Source organism: Ranitomeya imitator, chromosome 3 (genome assembly GCF_032444005.1).
Source record: "Ranitomeya imitator isolate aRanImi1 chromosome 3, aRanImi1.pri, whole genome shotgun sequence".
NCBI classification, from domain to species: Eukaryota; Metazoa; Chordata; class Amphibia; order Anura; family Dendrobatidae; genus Ranitomeya; species Ranitomeya imitator.
The window spans coordinates 73425945-73445660 of NC_091284.1; the positions used below are offsets into that span (position 1 = coordinate 73425945).

The 19716-nt window shown below is 47.9% G+C and overlaps 1 protein-coding gene across 1 annotated transcript; it reads left to right on the forward strand.

The window, feature by feature from the left end:
• Positions 1-1564: 1564 nt before the first annotated feature.
• CHMP2B (charged multivesicular body protein 2B) lies at positions 1565-19461 on the forward strand. Its single transcript, XM_069760976.1, has 6 exons — positions 1565-2198; positions 9084-9175; positions 10608-10802; positions 10909-11011; positions 16493-16599; positions 17919-19461. Exons 1-6 carry the CDS (start codon positions 2165-2167, stop codon positions 18030-18032), a joined length of 645 nt encoding a protein of 214 aa, XP_069617077.1. The 5' UTR covers positions 1565-2164; the 3' UTR covers positions 18033-19461.
• The last annotated feature ends 255 nt before the right edge of the window (positions 19462-19716 follow it).

The window sequence follows — 19716 nt, forward strand, 5'->3', positions numbered from 1 at the left end:
CTGGGCGGTACCGCATGTCTGTGTCAGTGTGCACAGCGCCTGAGAGGAGCCACTGGGCGGTACCGCACGTCTATGTGTCAGTGTGCACAGCGCCTGAGAGGAGCCACTGGACGGTACCGCACGTCTGTGTGTCAGTGTGCACAGCGCCTGAGAGGAGCCACTGGGTGGTACCGCACGTCTGTGTGTCAGTGTGCACAGCGCCTGAGAGGAACCACTGGGCGGTACCGCACGTCTGTGTGTCAGTGTGCACGGCGCCTGAGAGGAGCCACTGGACGGTACAACACGTCTGTGTGTCAGTGTGCACAGCGCCTGAGAGGAGCCACTGGGCGGTACCGCACGTCTATGTGTCAGTGTGCACAGCGCCTGAGAGGAGCCACTGGGCGGTACCGCATGTCTATGTGTCAGTGTGCACAGCGCCTGAGAGGAGCCACTGGGCGGTACCGCACGTCTATGTGTCAGTGTGCACAGCGCCTGAGAGGAGCCACTGGGCGGTACCGCACGTCTGTGTCAGTGTGCACAGCGCCTGAGAGGAGCCACTGGGCGGTACCGCACGTCTGTGTGTCAGTGTGCACAGCGCCTGAGAGGAGCCACTGGGCGGTACCGCACGTCTGTGTGTCAGTGTGCACAGCGCCTGAGAGGAGCCACTGGGCGGTACCGCACGTCTATGTGTCAGTGTGCACAGCGCCTGAGAGGAGCCACTGGACGATACCGCACGTTTGTGTGTCAGTGTGCACAGCGCCTGAGAGGAGCCACTGGACGGTACCGCACGTCTATGTGTCAGTGTGCACAGCGCCTGAGAGGAGCCACTGGGCGGTACCGCACGTCTGTGTGTCAGTGTGCACAGCGCCTGAGAGGAGCCACTGGGCGGTACCGCACGTCTGTGTCAGTGTGCACAGCGCCTGAGAGGAGCCACTGGACGGTATCGCACGTCTGTGTGTCAGTGTGCACAGCGCCTGAGAGGAGCCACTGGGTGGTACCACACGTCTGTGTGTCAGTGTGCACGGCGCCTGAGAGGAGCCACTGGACGGTACCGCACGTCTGTGTGTCAGTGTGCACGGCGCCTGAGAGGAGCCACTGGGCGGTACCGCACGTCTATGTGTCAGTGTGCACAGGGCCTGAGAAGAGCCACTGGACGATACCGCACGTCTATGTGTCAGTGTGCACAGCGCCTGAGAGGAGCCACTGGACGGTACCGCACGTTTGTGTGTCAGTGTGCACAGCGCCTCAGCGAGGAGCCACTGGACGGTACCGCACGTCTGTGTGTAAGTGTGCACAGCGCCTCAGAGAGGAGCCACTGGGCGGTACCGCACGTCTGTGTGTCAGTGTGCACGGCGCCTGAGAGGAGCCACTGGACGGTACCGCACGTCTATGTGTCAGTGTGCACGGCGCCTCAGAGAGGAGCCACTGGACGGTACCGCACGTCTATGTGTCAGTGTGCACGGCGCCTCAGAGAGGAGCCACTGGACGGTACTGCACGTCTATGTGTCAGTGTGCACAGCGCCTGAGAGGAGCCACTGGGCGGTACCGCACGTCTATGTGTCAGTGTGCACGGCGCCTGAGAGGAGCCACTGGACGGTATCGCACGTCTATGTGTCAGTGTGCACTGCGCCTGAGAGGAGCCACTGGGCGGTACCGCACGTCTGTGTGTCAGTGTGCACAGCACCTCAGAGAGGAGCCACTGGGCCCTCAGGAACCTCCGTGTGCACCGGGCGAGCTCCCGCTAGGCCTCTGCCTCACAGACCATCATCTGCCGCAGAAGGAGCGCACACGGCGGATGGTCGGCCGATATCAGCCACTGTTGTCTGTGCAATCCTCATAGTGACAGCCTGTCTCCATGACGACAGCACACCGCGGTCACATGACCCCACACACAGACCCCAGGATGTGTCTGCAGTGACCGCAATACACAGTCCTGGCAGCAGGAATCACGGGGAGCGGAGCCGCCCTCACCACCGTCACCACCGTCATGTGACCAAAACTCGACGGGATTCCCCCAGAGTGACGCGAACGTGACGGAAAGGGGCGGGGCTGTGTGCGGTAATGTGGCGCACGTGGTGCGACTGTGGGCGGGGCTTTGTGAATCACGTGAGATGAGGGGGAGAGAAGCTGAGCAACCGGTTCCTGGTTGCAGAGTGAACGAGGAAGTGGAGAGCGAGCGGCAGACATGGCCTCCCTGTTCAAGAAGAAGACGGTGGACGGTGAGTGGCGTCACCATCCCTCCCCGGCGCGATCCTGCTGTGCGCCCCCTCACTTACTGTGTGGCCCTATGACAGTTCTGCCTGCTCACCGCCCGCGTACCTGTGGCCACACTTGTCCCGCACTCCATAGGTGTCAGCCTTCCTGGGGGATGTATGAGAGCATTGTCCTGTGCACACAGTCCGCCATGTATGGTGTCACACCGCGGGGGCTGGCCGGTCCCTGCCCTCCTGTGTCATCTCCAGCCCCTGGCCATCCCCGCCCTGCTGTGACCGTGCGTCGTCCCATGGCCGGGCGTGTACCCTCCACCTGTGCCCCCTATAGGTGACCCCCCATCCTGCCAGGCAGATATCATTGTGTCTGACTGTCTGCCCGGCGGTGCTGCAGTGCCTGTGTGTGCTGCAGTCAGTGTCAGTGTCTGTGTGCGGTGCTGTCAGTGTCTGTGTGCGGTGCTGTCAGTGTCTGTGTGCGGTGCTGTCAGTGTCTGTGTGCGGTGCTGTCAGTGCCTGTGTGTGGTGCTGCTGTCAGTGTCTGTGTGCGGTGCTGCGGTCAGTGTCTGTGTGCGGTGCTGCGGTCAGTGTCTGTGTGCGGTGCTGTCAGTGTCTGTGTGTGGTGCTGCTGTCAGTGTCTGTGTGCGGGGCTGCGGTCAGTGTCTGTGTGCGGTGCTGCTGTCAGTGTCTGTGTGCGGTGCTGCGGTCAGTGTCTGTGTGCGGGGCTGTCAGTGTCTGTGTGCGGTGCTGTCAGTGTCTGTGTGCGGTGCTGTCAGTGTCTGTGTGCGGTGCTGTCAGTGTCTGTGTGCGGTGCTGTCAGTGTCTGTGTGCGGTGCTGTCAGTGTCTGTGTGTGCTGCAGTGTCTGTGTGCGGTGCTGCGGTCAGTGTCTGTGTGTGCTGCAGTGTCTGTGTGGTGGTGCTGCTGTCAGTGTCTGTGTGCGGTGCTGCAGTGTCTGTGTGGTGGTGCTGCTGTCAGTGTCTGTGTGCGGTGCTGCAGTGTCTGTGTGTGCTGCAGTGTCTGTGTGCGGTGCTGTCAGTGTCTGTGTGTGCTGCAGTGTCTGTGTGCGGTGCTGCGGTCAGTGTCTGTGTGCGGGGCTGTCAGTGTCTGTGTGCGGTGCTGCGGTCAGTGTCTGTGTGCGGTGCTGTCAGTGTCTGTGTGCTGCAGTGTCTGTGTGCGGTGCTGCGGTCAGTGTCTGTGTGTGCTGCAGTGTCTGTGTGGTGGTGCTGCTGTCAGTGTCTGTGTGCGGTGCTGCAGTGTCTGTGTGCGGTGCTGTCAGTGTCTGTGTGCGGTGCTGCGGTCAGTGTCTGTGTGTGCTGCAGTGTCTGTGTGGTGGTGCTGCTGTCAGTGTCTGTGTGCGGTGCTGCAGTGTCTGTGTGCGGTGCTGTCTGTGTGCGGTGCTGCGGTCAGTGTCTGTGTGCGGTGCTGCGGTCAGTGTCTGTGTGCGGTGCTGCGGTCAGTGTCTGTGTGCGGTGCTGCGGTCAGTGTCTGTGTGCGGTGCTGCGGTCAGTGTCTGTGTGCGGTGCTGCGGTCAGTGTCTGTGTGTGCTGCAGTGTCTGTGTGGTGGTGCTGCTGTCAGTGTCTGTGTGCGGTGCTGCAGTGTCTGTGTGCGGTGCTGTCTGTGTGCGGTGCTGCGGTCAGTGTCTGTGTGCGGTGCTGCGGTCAGTGTCTGTGTGCGGTGCTGCGGTCAGTGTCTGTGTGTGCTGCAGTGTCTGTGTGGTGGTGCTGCTGTCAGTGTCAGTGTCTGTGTGCGGTGCTGCAGTGTCTGTGTGCGGTGCTGTCAGTGTCTGTGTGCTGTCAGTGTCTGTGTGCTGTCAGTGTCTGTGTGTGCTGTCAGTGTCTGTGTGCGGGGCTGCGGTCAGTGTCTGTGTGCGGGGCTGCGGTCAGTGTCTGTGTGCGGGGCTGCGGTCAGTGTCTGTGTGCGGGGCTGCGGTCAGTGTCTGTGTGCGGGGCTGCGGTCAGTGTCTGTGTGCGGGGCTGCGGTCAGTGTCTGTGTGCGGGGCTGCGGTCAGTGTCTGTGTGTGCTGTCAGTGTCTGTGTGTGCTGTCAGTGTCTGTGTGTGCTGTCAGTGTCTGTGTGTGCTGTCAGTGTCTGTGTGCGGTGCTGCGGTCAGTGTCTGTGTGCGGGGCTGCGGTCAGTGTCTGTGTGCGGGGCTGCGGTCAGTGTCTGTGTGCGGGGCTGCGGTCAGTGTCTGTGTGCGGGGCTGCGGTCAGTGTCTGTGTGCGGGGCTGCGGTCAGTGTCTGTGTGCGGGGCTGCGGTCAGTGTCTGTGTGTGCGGGGCTGCGGTCAGTGTCTGTGTGTGCGGGGCTGCGGTCAGTGTCTGTGTGTGCGGGGCTGCGGTCAGTGTCTGTGTGTGCGGTGCTGTCAGTGTCTGTGTGCGGGGCTGCGGTCAGTGTCTGTGTGCGGGGCTGCGGTCAGTGTCTGTGTGCGGGGCTGCGGTCAGTGTCTGTGTGCGGGGCTGCGGTCAGTGTCTGTGTGGTGCTGCTGTCAGTGTCTGTGTGCGGGGCTGCGGTCAGTGTCTGTGTGCGGGGCTGCGGTCAGTGTCTGTGTGCGGGGCTGCGGTCAGTGTCTGTGTGTGCGGGGCTGCGGTCAGTGTCTGTGTGTGCGGGGCTGCGGTCAGTGTCTGTGTGTGCGGGGCTGCGGTCAGTGTCTGTGTGTGCGGTGCTGTCAGTGTCTGTGTGCGGGGCTGCGGTCAGTGTCTGTGTGCGGGGCTGCGGTCAGTGTCTGTGTGCGGGGCTGCGGTCAGTGTCTGTGTGCGGGGCTGCGGTCAGTGTCTGTGTGCCACACAGCCCTCCCTCTGTATAATCTTGTTAGGAATTTTGAAGGGGACACAGAATTACTGTATAAAAAACTTTTTTTCCCCCTACAATATTTGCTGTGTTCTGCTGCTTCCCTCCCTGTAGCTCCTGTCACTGACACTTCCGGGTGGTCAGAGAGCTCATGTCTGGGGTCCGGAGGGTTTATATCCGGATTGTGTATATATTGGGGGCGTCTTCGTCCTACATTGTGCTCTGTACACACACAGTGTTGTATTGCAGTGGTTGTATCATTGTGATAACTTCCTAGAGATGGAGCAGAGCTGACACTCCTGTTGTTACATGGGGCTGCAGGCAGTGATGTTACATGGAAATTTAGGGTTAACTGCGGTGATGTTACATGGGACTGCAGAACTACCTTCAGTGGTGTGACATAGGACTGCAGACCTCGCTGTGTTATCTCATTGCATCGATGGCCTCAGTGTGCTCTTCAGCTCTGCTACATCTGCCTGTGTCATGTTAGGAGCTGATGAGCTTTGCACCCTTTGTTGCCTGCAGTGTTTCTCTGATTTGGTTGAGGCATGTCCCTATATATAGATTCTTCTTTTTCTTCTTTCCGGAAGTTCTTGTAACTATTATTTACCCACGTGATTCGGCGTATGATTCCGAGCTAACGTCACCAACTCATCAGGTGACGAAAAGGGGCAGAGACGAAAAAGTGACTCCGGAGCCGAGTCACAGGCGAGATATAGCGAAAACGAATGAGCGACAAAGAATTATCAGAGGGAAGAACAATCTACAGATACGTAGACCTATTACTGCGTGAGGCAGGATTGGAATCCGGTTACTCATAGTTGTAACCTGCTCTATTAAATCTGGTTCTATATTTTATGACGTGCTCATTTATATGCACATCATAAAAGAAAAAAAAAAATATATATATATATATATATCTCTCTTACCAGATCGATGTATAACCTGCAAGAATTGTAAAGAAATATTGTGCTCTGTAATGAGAAGACAAGGAGGGAAATGGTCAAAGGATCATGAACAAAATCTAATTCATGGATGAAGCCGGAGCCATCAATCACCAGAATAGTAGTTGTAGAATATCGTGGCTGCTCTTGTATCACCACTATTCTGTATAGATGATGATGATGAAGGTAATTAAGCCTTTTTTTTCTGCAATCCCTTCTGCCTCTGGTCGGTTACCAGGATGAGTTCACAGGTAGAGGATTTATTCTCCCTCCATAGGAGAAAACTGCCGGACTTAACATTCAAGGGGACGAAAGAGACGAATCTGCTGAGTATGAACATAACTCTATCGTCCTGGATATGCGGCAGGAGATCCCTCTGGGACGTGCGGCAGGAGATCCCTCTGGGACGTGCGGCAGGAGATCCCTCTGGGACGTGCGGCAGGAGATCCCTCTGGGACGTGCGGCAGGAGATCCCTCTGGGACGTGCGGCAGGAGATCCCTCTGGGACGTGCGGCAGGAGATCCCTCTGGGACGTGCGGCAGGAGATCCCTCTGGGACGTGCGGCAGGAGATCCCTCTGGGACGTGCGGCAGGAGATCCCTCTGGGACGTGCGGCAGGAGATCCCTCTGGGACGTGCGGCAGGAGATCCCTCTGGGACGTGCGGCAGGAGATCCCTCTGGGACGTGTCTCCGCACAGGAGCCCTGTGCTCCTGACACATTTACTAACCATCAGAAGGTGACAGATCGCCGCAGAAACAATGTCTCCAGGAGGATGTTGTGTGTTTACTTTTTTCTCATTGTTTTCATACTATCCCTTCATTTAATTGTAAATATTTGTGTTTACCCTTTGTATGCTGGAAACAAATGACCTTCTGCGTACATGTGCTGCACATACAGTCTATATTCATATTATTTTTTTTATTACTGTATATCAGACCCAGTTGAATCTCTATAACTGTCCCTAGACTCTACCTAGGTAGACTTTTTTTTGTGTGAATTTATTAAAGACCAAGAAAACCGTGCATAGTTGACATATTTATAACTCAACTACTGTGTGCTTGGTTCTGTATAATTGGTGTCCTATTATATAGGAGTGGAGTGATCTCATGATGAGCTTTTTTTTCCCCCGTTGTCAGCTATGTACATGTATGAATAATGTCAGCAGCCGTAGTAACACAGTGCTGTAATCTGCAGATTACTTTGTGCCTCCTGCACTGTGGTGATCACCTCCTGACAGGTATATACTGTATCTCTATGTATAATGTGCTATCTGACTGCTCCCTCTGGTGGAAAGTCTTCATATTGCAGTGAAATATAAGTAGAGAATGGGCTCCTGTATTCCTAACTCACACTGCTGTTCTCCTCATTATGTGTGTATGTTCCTTTCCTCTAAAACACCTCTGGATTTATTACATTGCCTCTAGTGTTGTTCTACCTTTCAGTGATCTATAAACCAGTGATGAATTCCCCTCCCCCCCCATGGTGATACAATGGGAGAATAACTCCGTCTGACCTGTAGTGCCGGTGACATGGTGGCAGACTCACTTAGTGTAGAGTTGTGTGTCCCATGTAACGTTTCCAAAGACATGTGATGGATGGTGTCTCTGTGGTACCATACTATACAGAAGCTTGAAGCCCCCCGGGGCCAGGGACACATACTAGAAGTTATTATGGTACTTTTATAGTTAAATCTCATTTAAGAGAAAAAAATAGTAAATAACATATTGCACTTTGCATTGAAATACATATTATTTTAATAAAATAATATACAGACAAAACAGGTAAACGATTAAGAGAACTTTCATGTACTTAACTTGGTGTTCTATCCAATACTGTCCTCAGACAAGCAGCTAGGTGCAAACCTGTGCCCATTAAAATCTGCTGTGCTGGCTCCATATTGTATATCTTCTCTTTTTATTTCTTTCTTAAATAAGCCCCTCCGTTAAAAAAAAAAAAAAAAAATCTGGTATATTAAGCATGGTCTCGTCTGGCGTCGCTAGATGCGTATCTCTATGTCCTGCCCTCCCATTTAGCTGCGTTCACCCAATTAGGATTGGCTGCCATTTTTTGCTTATAACTTGGGCACTGCCACCCAGTCCACATTCACAGATCATTTGGCATCACTGAAGGCAGAACCATCACCGACCTCCTATTACAACATGGCCATGGGTATACGGAGGCGAGATGCCAGATCTATTCCATATAATGGAGGATGAACTGCAAAGTGTAGCCTCATGGGTACCCAGGAATGGGGATGCCTGGGGTCCTGGCCGTGCACAGGAAGACCAGCTCAAGTCGCCTTTTTTTGGAGACCTTACCATTGTCCCTTTATTACAGTGTGATGGATCCAACGTCCTTTCTTCACTCCGGTCGGTATTGTGGGCAATGTACATCATTCAGTAAGGGTATTAATCCTTTAAAAACACTGAAAATTCCAAAATCTTGAAGCTTTGATCCCCAGGAATTGGCATTAAGTAAGGGAACAGGTTGTGATTTATGTTCTGGTGGGTGTGAAGACTTATCAAGAAGCAGAAAGTATATTGCATTTTTATTAATAAACTTTTTTTACGTTGACAGGGACTCAAAACAAACTTATATCTTCTTTTTTTATTCTCTGCTTTGCATTTTTACGCTTTGTACCTGTAGCATTAGAGCAAGCTGGGTATAGCAGGTGTAACAGGCTGGAGACCACGGCTATAGCAAATCCTCTGCAAATGTTACTCCGAGTGCAGTGGCGGATTGTGAAGAAGCTTTCCATTACAGCTGTAATTATTTCCCGCTTCCCTGGCCCTTTAATGCTCTAAACGCCCCAATTAGAGGTAATGCGCCCCCTGAGCCATGCTTATCCTCTCCCCTATCCGATCGTCGGCGCTCTCAGTACCAGAAGGCAGCGGCTGCTTTTTATGCTGTTGGAGCTGAGACTCCATGTCCCTAAATCTTCCCCCATTAAATATTCATACATGCGCGTCGTCCTGTAGCTTCGGCAGATTATTACAACTCTCACTAGGCATCGCCCATCTGACCCCGGCATGTCTAATGCAAACATTCATAAAGTCCTATTGTCTGCCACGGTCACGGCAGAAGAATTAGGGGGTCACCCGGAAAGTCACCAGACACTTCTATAGACCCTTTTATTTATGTGCAATGTCTTTTCTGTGTCTTGCAGACATAATAAAGGAGCAGAATAAGGAGCTAAGAGGCACTCAGAGGGCTATAACCAGAGACCGGGCAGCCTTGGAAAAGCAGGAGAAACAGCTGGTAAGTGAGCGCCGCTCGTGTCCGGACGCACGGCGTCCTCTATAACTGAATGTCTTATTGCCAAGGTTGATGATTAGAGAGCGGCTGTGTAGTATGTCTGCTAATAATAAGGTGGATAGGGCTGTGTCTGAGTGCGGGCAGAACATCAGTATATTGTTTTCTTATTGAATGTGTTCATTAATCCACATGCAACATCGGACAACTCTGTATATGATTTTCATTGCTTTTTGTAAAAGCGGTTGTCCCACAAAGTTCACTTTAATCAATAGATCTTGGAATAATAATAATTTCCACAATCGGATGTGTTAAATATAATGTTCCTGTGCTGAGATAATCGTATAAATGTGCCCCTGCTGTGTACTGTGTAATGGCTGTGTCTTACCGTGCAGGAACATGGTCTGATCATACCACCTCTCCTGGGCAGAGGAGGAAGCAATAGAAAGTATACAGACAGGACAGCAGGGATCACAAATGATTCTTTTTGTAAGGTAAAACGTTGCTTTGAAACAGGCAGTGAAATGTTTTACCTCGCTAAACGAATCCTCTGCGATCCCCGGCTGTCCTGTCTGTATACTCTTTCTCCTCCTCTGGCCGGGAGATGTGGTATGATCAGGCCATGTTCCTGCCAGGGCTGTGGAGTCGGTAAGCCAAAGCTCTGACTCCTCAGTTTCGCTGACCACGACTCCGACTCCTCAGCACTGGTCACTACTGAGCATGTACATAAAGTGCAGCACAGATTCATCTCGGCTAAAAGCCCAGATCCTTAGATCAGGAACAGTACAGACATTTATAGGACATTTCATAACTATACAAAATTATTAGGACGACATCCTGCACTGAAATACTGTACCCAATATTATATATTTTAGCAGTCGGTCCTTTTGATACCGACTCAGAAGACTCCGACTCTACAGCCCTGGTTCCTGCACGGTCAGACACGGCCATTACACAGTACACAGCAGGGGCACATCTATAAGATTATCTCAGCACAGGAACATTTTATTTAACACATCCAGTTGTGGAAATTACTATTTAAAGATCTATTGATTAAAATGTTTTGTACAGTGTTTATCATTTTCTAGAGCAGTGTTCAGTTCTGCTGGTTGTTTGTGGACAATGGTGTTGGCAGGCACAACCTTGAATGGGGTTGACTGCTTTGGACAACCATTGTCCTATTGAGCGTATCGATATAATTAAAGGGTATTCCTATCACATCAGCTGATGGCGTATCATCGGAATATTCCATCGCTGTAGGATCATCGCAGATCTGACCGCGGGGTCACATGAAGCTGGAGAACAAAGAGGCGACAGAGCTGATTCATTACCACGTGCCCTTCACTGTTTTTTGCCTGCACAACGTCACTATGTCCCCCCAGCTGTGCAGGGAACTACACCCATCCTCCTTCACGTGAAGTTATTTTTTATTTCCCAGGAAATGGAAATCAAGAAGATGGCCAAGACGGGTAACAAGGATGCCTGCAGAGTTCTGGCAAAGCAGCTGGTACAGCTCCGTAAGCAGAAAACCAGGACTTACGCCGTTAGTTCCAAAGTCACCTCCATGTCTACGCAGACCAAAGTGATGAGCTCACAGATGAAGATGGCAGGAGCAATGTCCACTACAGCAAAAGTAAGGAGGGTTATATAATGGCCTGGAAGGAAACACTGCTGCTCCATGTTGGTTCACCTCCACAGGGTTTGCAGAACACGGTTAGTAAATTTGTATTTTATTCTAGACAATGCAAGCCGTGAACAAGAAAATGGATCCACAGAAAACTCTGCAGACTATGCAAAATTTCCAAAAGGAAAATATGAAGATGGAAATGACGGAAGAAATGAGTAAGTGTCCAGGTTTCCATTCCAGCTCATTAATAAATAAGCAAGTTCCCAGTAGACTGCACCAATTATTACAGCATTTATCATAAATGGCAGCATCAAGGGCTGGAGGAGCAATCGCCGATCAATTCCATGTAAGTCCAGAACGCTGGACTCTTGGGTTTCTGCTTAAGAGGTTCTGTAAAACGCCTGGTGGAGGAAAAATAAAGGATATGTCAATCCTTTGGGTATGTTCACACTGGGTGTTTTTTGCTGCATTTTTTTCTGCAGCAAAACCTGATTTTTTTTGGGGGGGGGGCAGGAAAGAAGCTGCAACAAAAACCCATGTTTTTGTTTGCGGTTTTGGTGCGTTATTTTCATTCCTTATTAGGACTAACTTGCATCTCTTTGTGCATAGTAATAAAGTTGAGCACCCCCAGAGAGAAAAAAAACTACTTCCTGTATAACTGTACCTCCTTTGAAAAGCCGGCAATTCAAGTGCCGCTACAGTAAAATCAAACTAACAGGTTAGAATAGAGTGGATAGAATGGGTATATACTCATAAATACAGTGATAGATAGATATATACCATATATACTCGAGTATAAGCCAAGACCCCTAATTTTGCCACAAAAAAACTGGGAAAACTTAATGACTCGAGTATAAGCCTAGGGTGGGAAATGCAGCAGCTACCGGTAAATGTAAAAAATAAAAATAGATACCAATAAAAGTAAAATTAATTGAGACATCAGTAGGTTAAGTGTTTTTGGATATCCATATTGAATCAGGAGCCCCATATAATGCTCCATACAGTTCATGATGGGCCCCATAAGATGCTCCATACAAAATACGCCCCATATAATGCTGCACAAAGGTTAATAATGGCTCCATAGATTATGCCCCATATGCTGCGATTAAAATAAAAAATCACATACTCCCCTCTCGTCGCTGAGGCCCTCGGCACTTGCAATATTCACCTGTTCTCCTCGTTCCACCGCGCACGGTAAACACGTCATCGTGCCCTCTGACCTGAACAGGCAGCGGCGCCCGGCGATGGAACGCGGTCAGGTGAATATCGTGCAATGCTCACTCACCCTTTATACTCACCTGCCTGTGCGGTCCCTGGCAGCGTCTCACTGTCGGATGGTCTCCGGGAGCCGACAGCCTCTTCCTGTGTGCATCCATATTCATTACTTTAATGAGCAGTACAACGTGACCGCTGAACACAGGAAGAGCTGACCGGAGACCATTGGACATGCAGGGACCGCGCGGGGAGCAGGTGAGTATGTGACAGCCGCTATATATGTATGTGTGATACAGGAGCCGACAGGATAGCAGACAGAGGTGGATTACATGCAGTAAATACATATAGAATAGGTAGATATACATATGTCATTGACATATACAATTAGTACAATGTGTGCAAATTACTGGACATGTAGTTAATTAATTAAAAATTGTTTTTGGAAAAAAATGTGGGTTCCCATGCAATTTTCAAAATCAGTAGAGGGAAAGCCAGCGACTGGGTGACAGATGCTTATAGCCTGGGAAGGGGGGAATACCCATAGAGCTTCCCCTGCTATGATGGGCCCCATAAGATGCTTCATACAAAAATATGCCCCATATAATGCTGCACACAGGTTAGTAATGGCCCCATAAGATGTTCCATATAAACATTTGCTCCATACAATGCTGCATAAAGATGCTCCATAGAAACATTTGCCCAATATGCTGTTGCTGCGATTAAAAAAAAAAAAAAAAAATCACATACTCTACTCTCGTTGCTCAGGCCCCCGGCACTTGTGATATTCACTTTCCCCGTTCCACCGCTGCGCGACGCTCTGTATTCCGGGTCCTCTGACACTGACTGTTCAGGCAGAGGGCGCACACCAAACGCGACATCGCACACTAAACACATCATTGATAGCTGAGCCCCAACTCTCTCAGCCACCGCCCCCATCTATTTAACCCCCTAAATGCCACAACGTCATCGTTGGTATATACAGGTGCTTCTCACAAAATTAGAATATCATCAGAAAGTTAATTTAAGTTCTTCAATGGAAAAAGTGAAACTCATATATTATATAGTCATTACAAACAGAGTGATCTAATTCAAGTGTTTATTTCTGTTAATGTTGATGATTATGGCTTACAGTCAATGAAAACCCAAATGAGATGTACCTGTATGTAAAGCAATGCATTATACCAGCAATCAGATGAATAAGTTAAAGTTCCATAGAGGAAATAAAGTAAAAAAAAATAAATAAAAAAAATAAACATTATATAACTAAATATGCATATTTATGTAAACAAAATAAACCAAGTACACATATCGGGTATCTCTACTTCCAGAACAACCTGATTTATAAAACTGCCGCATTGCTTCAGTGAAAGAAAAAACATTGTGGCAAAAATGATGCTTTTTCATCATACTGCTGAACAAAGAGTCGAATAAAATGCAATCAAAAAGTTGAAGTTAAATAAAAATGGCATCACTGAAAACGTTATCTTGTTCCCCCAAAAAACAGCTCTGTCAGCAGAGAAATAAAAAAAAGTTATAGCTTTCAGAATGAAACAATGCAAGAACCAGTGCTGTGGAGTCCGTAAGACAAACCTCCAACTCATCAATTTCCCCGACTCCACAGCACTGGTCACTGCTGAGCATGTGCATAAAGTGCAGCACAGATTCATCTCCACTACGACTCCACAGCACTGGTCACTGCTGAGCATGTACATAAAGTGCAGCACAGATTCATCTCCACTACGACTCCACAGCACTGGTCACTGCTGAGCATGTGTATAAAGTGCAGCACAGATTCATCTCCACTACGACTCCACAGCACTGGTCACTGCTGAGCATGTGTATAAAGTGCAGCACAGATTCATCTCCACTACGACTCCACAGCACTGGTCACTGCTGAGCATGTGTATAAAGTGCAGCACAGATTCATCTCCACTACGACTCCACAGCACTGGTCACTGCTGAGCATGTGCATAAAATGCAGCACAGATTCATCTCCACTACGACTCCACAGCACTGGTCACTGCTGAGCATGTACATAAAGTGCAGTACAGATTCATCTCCACTACGACTCCACAGCACTGGTCACTGCTGAGCATGTACATAAAGTGCAGTACAGATTCATCTCCACTACGACTCCACAGCACTGGTCACTGCTGAGCATGTACATAAAGTGCAGTACAGATTCATCTCCACTACGACTCCACAGCACTGGTCACTGCTGAGCATGTGCATAAAGTGCAGCACAGATTCATCTCCACTACGACTCCACAGCACTGGTCACTGCTGAGCATGTACATAAAGTGCAGTACAGATTCATCTCCACTACGACTCCACAGCACTGGTCACTGCTGAGCATGTACATAAAGTGCAGTACAGATTCATCTCCACTACGACTCCACAGCACTGGTCACTGCTGAGCATGTACATAAAGTGCAGTACAGATTCATCTCCACTACGACTCCACAGCACTGGTCACTGCTGAGCATGTGCATAAAGTGCAGTACAGATTCATCTCCACTAGATCAGGAACAGAACAGACATTTATTGGACATTTCATAACTTTCCCAAATTCTTTTGACAAAATATGCAGCACATCCTGCACTGTACTACTGTACCCAATTTATTATAATTTAGGAGTCAGTCCATTTTATTCCGACTCCACCAAAATCGACACAGAATCCACAGCCCTGGAAAAAACTATTTTTTTTTTTGTTTTCCTATAAAATAGTTTTTATTGTATAAGATGCAAAACATAAAAAAGATATAAATGAGGTATCGCTGTAATTACGGTATACTGACCCGAAAAATATAAATCTGCCGTATCACGTTTACAATCTGGTGAGCAGCATAAACCTGAAACAAAAACAAAAAAAAATAAAAATTCCAGAATTGCTGGATTTGGTTAATTTTGCCTCCCAAAAATCGAAATAGAAGGTGACCAGAAAATGTCATGTGCCCGAAAAGGGTACCAATTAAAATGTTAACTCGTCCCGCAAAGAATAAGCCCTCATATGACTATTGACCAAAATATGGAAAAATTATAGCTGTCTAAATATGGTGATGCAAAAACTAGTTTTTGAGGGGAAAAAACACATCTTGTAGTGTGTGTGACAGCAGCCAAATATAAAAACCCGATATATAAATCTAGTATCGCAGTAATCGCAATGACCCGAAGAATAAAGTCGCCTAATCACTTATACCGCACGAGGAAAAGAGTACAAAATAAATTAGACCAATTCTTCACCTGCTGTTCATTCTGCCTTCCAAAGATCCCATTAAGGCTCGGCTCATATTTATCCTGCACTCTATGCTGGGCACTTACAGCGTGTAAATCTCTGAAATATGTGATTCAGATGGAACCTCCAGCGGACGATTCCCTATAATGAGGCAGATGGAGGCACTGTGGACGCCATGTGTCCTGTGATTCAGTGGTGTCCATCTTTTTAGGCGATTATAAAAGTGTGGTCTGCCACCATTTTGTGCACTTCTGAAAATTACACCGCTGAACAGAGGGCAGAGTAAGTCTGCTGCTTCATTATAGTGAATAGATCTCTTGGGAACTTCATTTGAATCACATCATTTGGAGTTTTAGAATGAAATATCGTAGAGTGCCGGATAAAAGTGATCCCAAACATTATGTAAAATGTTTCCAATAAAAGCTTCAACTCAATCCTCATAAAAGCAAGTCCCATTCAGGTCTGTCATCTGTTATCGGAAATATAGGGTGCTTCCACGTTACTGTTAGTGCAAAGGCTCTGGAAAAGAGAAATGACTCCTCACCCTCTAAAAGAAATCAATCAAATTTTGCACTCCTACATTCAAATGCCCCTTAGCGCTATAAAATGAAAACCTAAAATGTATGATTAATCGCTGCTGGTGGGCGTTAGCATTTTCATGTTTGCGTGCTATAGCGCCACAGAGTGCAACTTTTTGTTGGTTCTGTATGGAGATGACTGCTCTTAGAGAGCACCTGTACACACCTGATTTCTGTTTCAAAGTGACGGTCAGTCTGTTGATATTTGTATACTTCGGTTCTCTGACTGAGCATTCCAGCCCTCTGCCTCTGACGGTTTTATCACAGCAGGATCCGACCTTCCCATATAAGTGCAGGCTTCAGCCTAGGATCCGATGTGAATTAAGATAGGTCCCAGCAAAGAGAATCGCCTTATCGTAGCTCACGGGTATACACTTGAAATACACATGAATTGGCCAATTTATGCGCTAAGTATTCAAAAAATGTTCAATTTTCTAGAGAAGTAATGCAATACAAATTTCATATATTTCATGTCTACATGCTTTAGTGCTACAGAGTGCTACTTTATTTGTTGGTTATATATGGAGATGGCTACTTTCAGTAAGCACCTGTACACACCTGTCTTCTGTTTGGAAGTGATGGTCAGTCTTTTGTTATTTCTAAAGTACAATATGTCACGAGAAAAGGTCTCCGAATGACCGGGTTTGACACTTTGTATCCCTTCCAGTTAACGACACTCTGGATGACATCTTTGATGCCTCTGAAGATGAGGAGGAAAGCCAGGATATTGTGAACCAGGTGTTGGATGAGATTGGAATTGAAATCTCAGGAAAGGTAATGTACTAAGCGCAATAACTGTGAGAGAAGTGACACACTGCTGAAAGTTCCTGCGCGGAGATTGACATGAGGTGTGGATCTTTAAAATCTGCAGCCTTTCAATCCTCTGTGCGGAATTCAGCACGATTTTCACTGTTTGCAATTAGAAGGAAACCTGCCGTAAATTTGAACCCAAATCTGTGTGTAATACATGTGGATTTTGTGTCGGATACTGTACGGGAAAAATCTGCACAGCATAAGCAAAGTGTGGACTTGCGCTCAGAACTTTTTAGAGTCTTCGGGGTGAAATCCGTACTTAAGCTGAGACTGAAGAACTATAGCAGATGGGATTATTCTGTGAATAATTATTTGTATTCCCAATGTAATCGCATGCTACAGTAACTGTTCTATATACACTGCGTCATGCCGTTTCTCTGTTACTCTTCCTAGAAATATATGAATGACCGCCATTCTTCTATGCCAGCGTGGTGTGTGTGCCAACATACTGACACTGTCCTACCAGCGTCTGCTCGGCTTGTTTTGGGCAAAGAATATATTCATATAACTCTGTAACAGGAATATAGTAGGAGAGCAGATGAGCGTAATTAGGGTCTAATTTGACACTTGTTTTATAATAAATCAAGATATGCTAACCTACCGTAGTTGAAAACACCCATTTTGTAGGTAGTCAGATGCAGATGATCCTCAGGTCACCAGATCAATGGCAGAACAAGAAGGAAAAATTGGTAGAGTGTTCCGCGCTGCTGAAGAAACGGAGAAAATCCAGTGCCAAGTGATGTATAAATGTGGTATTTATTTGGCTCGTTTCAAAGTAGTCCTTCTCCTCCTTCTCCTTCTCCTTCTCCTTCATTTGAATTCCGTTCATTTAAACCGGTCTTCTGTCGATGTGTCCACATGTGGTTGTTTCCTGAGGATGAAGCGACGTATACTTCGAAACGTGTCGAATAAAATCCACATTTATACCTCTTGGCACTGGATTTTAGCGTGGAAAACCCCACCAATCTTTCAGTCTTGTTCTGCGATTTTCATAGGCCCGACATTTCAATACTGTTCTATCGCCAATGATGTGGTGTACCGCGAGCTTCCCTGGGCATCCCTTTATTGTAAATCTGGGAGGATCACAGTCCTTCTATTTGCTCTGATTATGGAAATATTTTGCGGTATTGCTTGTAGGTAAGAATATGCAATGCCTGGACCCTGTATACATTAAATGTAATGATGATCCAAGAAGCCGCCGCGTAGAAGGAACATTCTGCTCCTAGTTGGCTCTCGGAAACATTTCTTATCCTTTAACCTCCTCATTATTATCTCTTTAGATGGCGAAAGCACCATCAGCGGCCAAGGGCCTGCCCTCCGCGTCCTCCGCTAAATCCACCACCATCTCGGATGAAGAGATTGAGCGGCAGCTGAAGGCTCTGGGCGTAGATTAACGGGCCGATCATAGGAAGTTTCCTCGCTACGTGTGGACTTGTATCTTGTTTCTGATGGATCAGGCTAAACAGGGATTTATTTTTGAGGACTGAAGAACAAGAGTGTCTTTCATTTGCTAACAGACTCTAAATGGCCTTGTATAATACTAGTACCTGTACATAGACATTAACCCTTACATTCTGTACAGATTCCCCTCTGTCAGGAGAAGCTGACGTCCTGAAGCTGCAGTGTACGATTTTGTAAAGTCGCCCCTACTTTTATTATAATAGATCTGTTTCTTTCCATCATAACTTAAGCTCAGCACTTGCAATCTTCCCGCCACGTGCATGGTACCAGATTCCTCCCCTGCATGCTTACAGTCCAGTGGTCACATCGGGGGTCTTCTATTACGTATCCATTGTTCCTGTAATGTTACCTGTACCATAATGAGGACTGACCGTACAGAAGGCTTCAGAGTTACACTACATACCAGCTACCTGGCACCTGAGGCTCCACAATGTCCCCATACTGACCCAATGGTTGCGTATTGGGATTGTCCTAACCCAGAGGTTTATCATCCTGCAAATGATCGGATGCGAGGTCAGTAGTCGCAGGTTTTTATATCAGTACATTACGGTATATGCAGATAAAGGCCAATCACTGGCTGTTTTACATTGAACAGTCTCCCTTGTGAGCAGCAGGCGTCACACAACGCCTTGAAGGGTTGTCCAGTGAAATAGGTGGGTACTTGGATGGGTGATAACTTGCTGACTGGTCGGGGATTCGATCACTGGGACCTGCATCAATTTTCCGTATGGGGAGTTTTCATCAACGATTGGACACTTTCGTCACCAGTACAATGCCCCACAGCCACTTTCATTCATTATGGGGTTGCCAGAAAAAGTCTAGCGTAGTGCTCTGTAGCCCCATAGGGAAAGGATGGAGCACAGTTTGCCCATGCGCTGTGCCACTCCATATGAACAGGGATAAGAGTCTTGCTCTACCAGTCGGCACTGGTCGCAGTGGTTTGACCCTCACTGATCAGCATGATATAACTGGATAGGTGGCAATTTGTCACCGGACCATGCAGCTCCGCACTATGGCACTGTAGGTATTCGGTGCGCTGCTATATGGTATCTGTGAATATGCTGTATTATGGAGGTTTTCTCCTCTAGGAGCAATGCTTGTTGAGGTGATTATCTCCGTAGGAGAAGTATATGGAGAGGTCATAGATAGAAGCCTATAGATGCCGTATTTCACCTCCGTACAATACGAGCTGTGATAATCAAACTATTTTTCCTTCCTATATATTTTTATGATTTGCTCTTTTACTTGCAACCCTCTCTTAGGTTTTGGAAAGTTGGAATCTATGCTTTTATTGCATTTTCATGTACCTTCCACCTCTGATTTTGGTGCCTTTGTAAATTAAAGCCTTTTCATAACCATCAATTTCTCTCTTCAATGTGATTGTGAGGAAGAACTGTGTGCAGCCCTGGTATATACAGCGATGAAAACGTATACGTAAGCTTTACAAGTGGTTACATGAGTAAGCAGCTCCATGCAAAGTACAGGGGCTTGTGAAAGTATTCACCCCCTTAGCCTTTTACCTATTTTATTACATTACAACATTGTTTAAATATTTTTGTAATCGATTTGTTTGTGATGCATCAGCACTAAATAGTCTAAGTTGATGAAGTGAGAAAG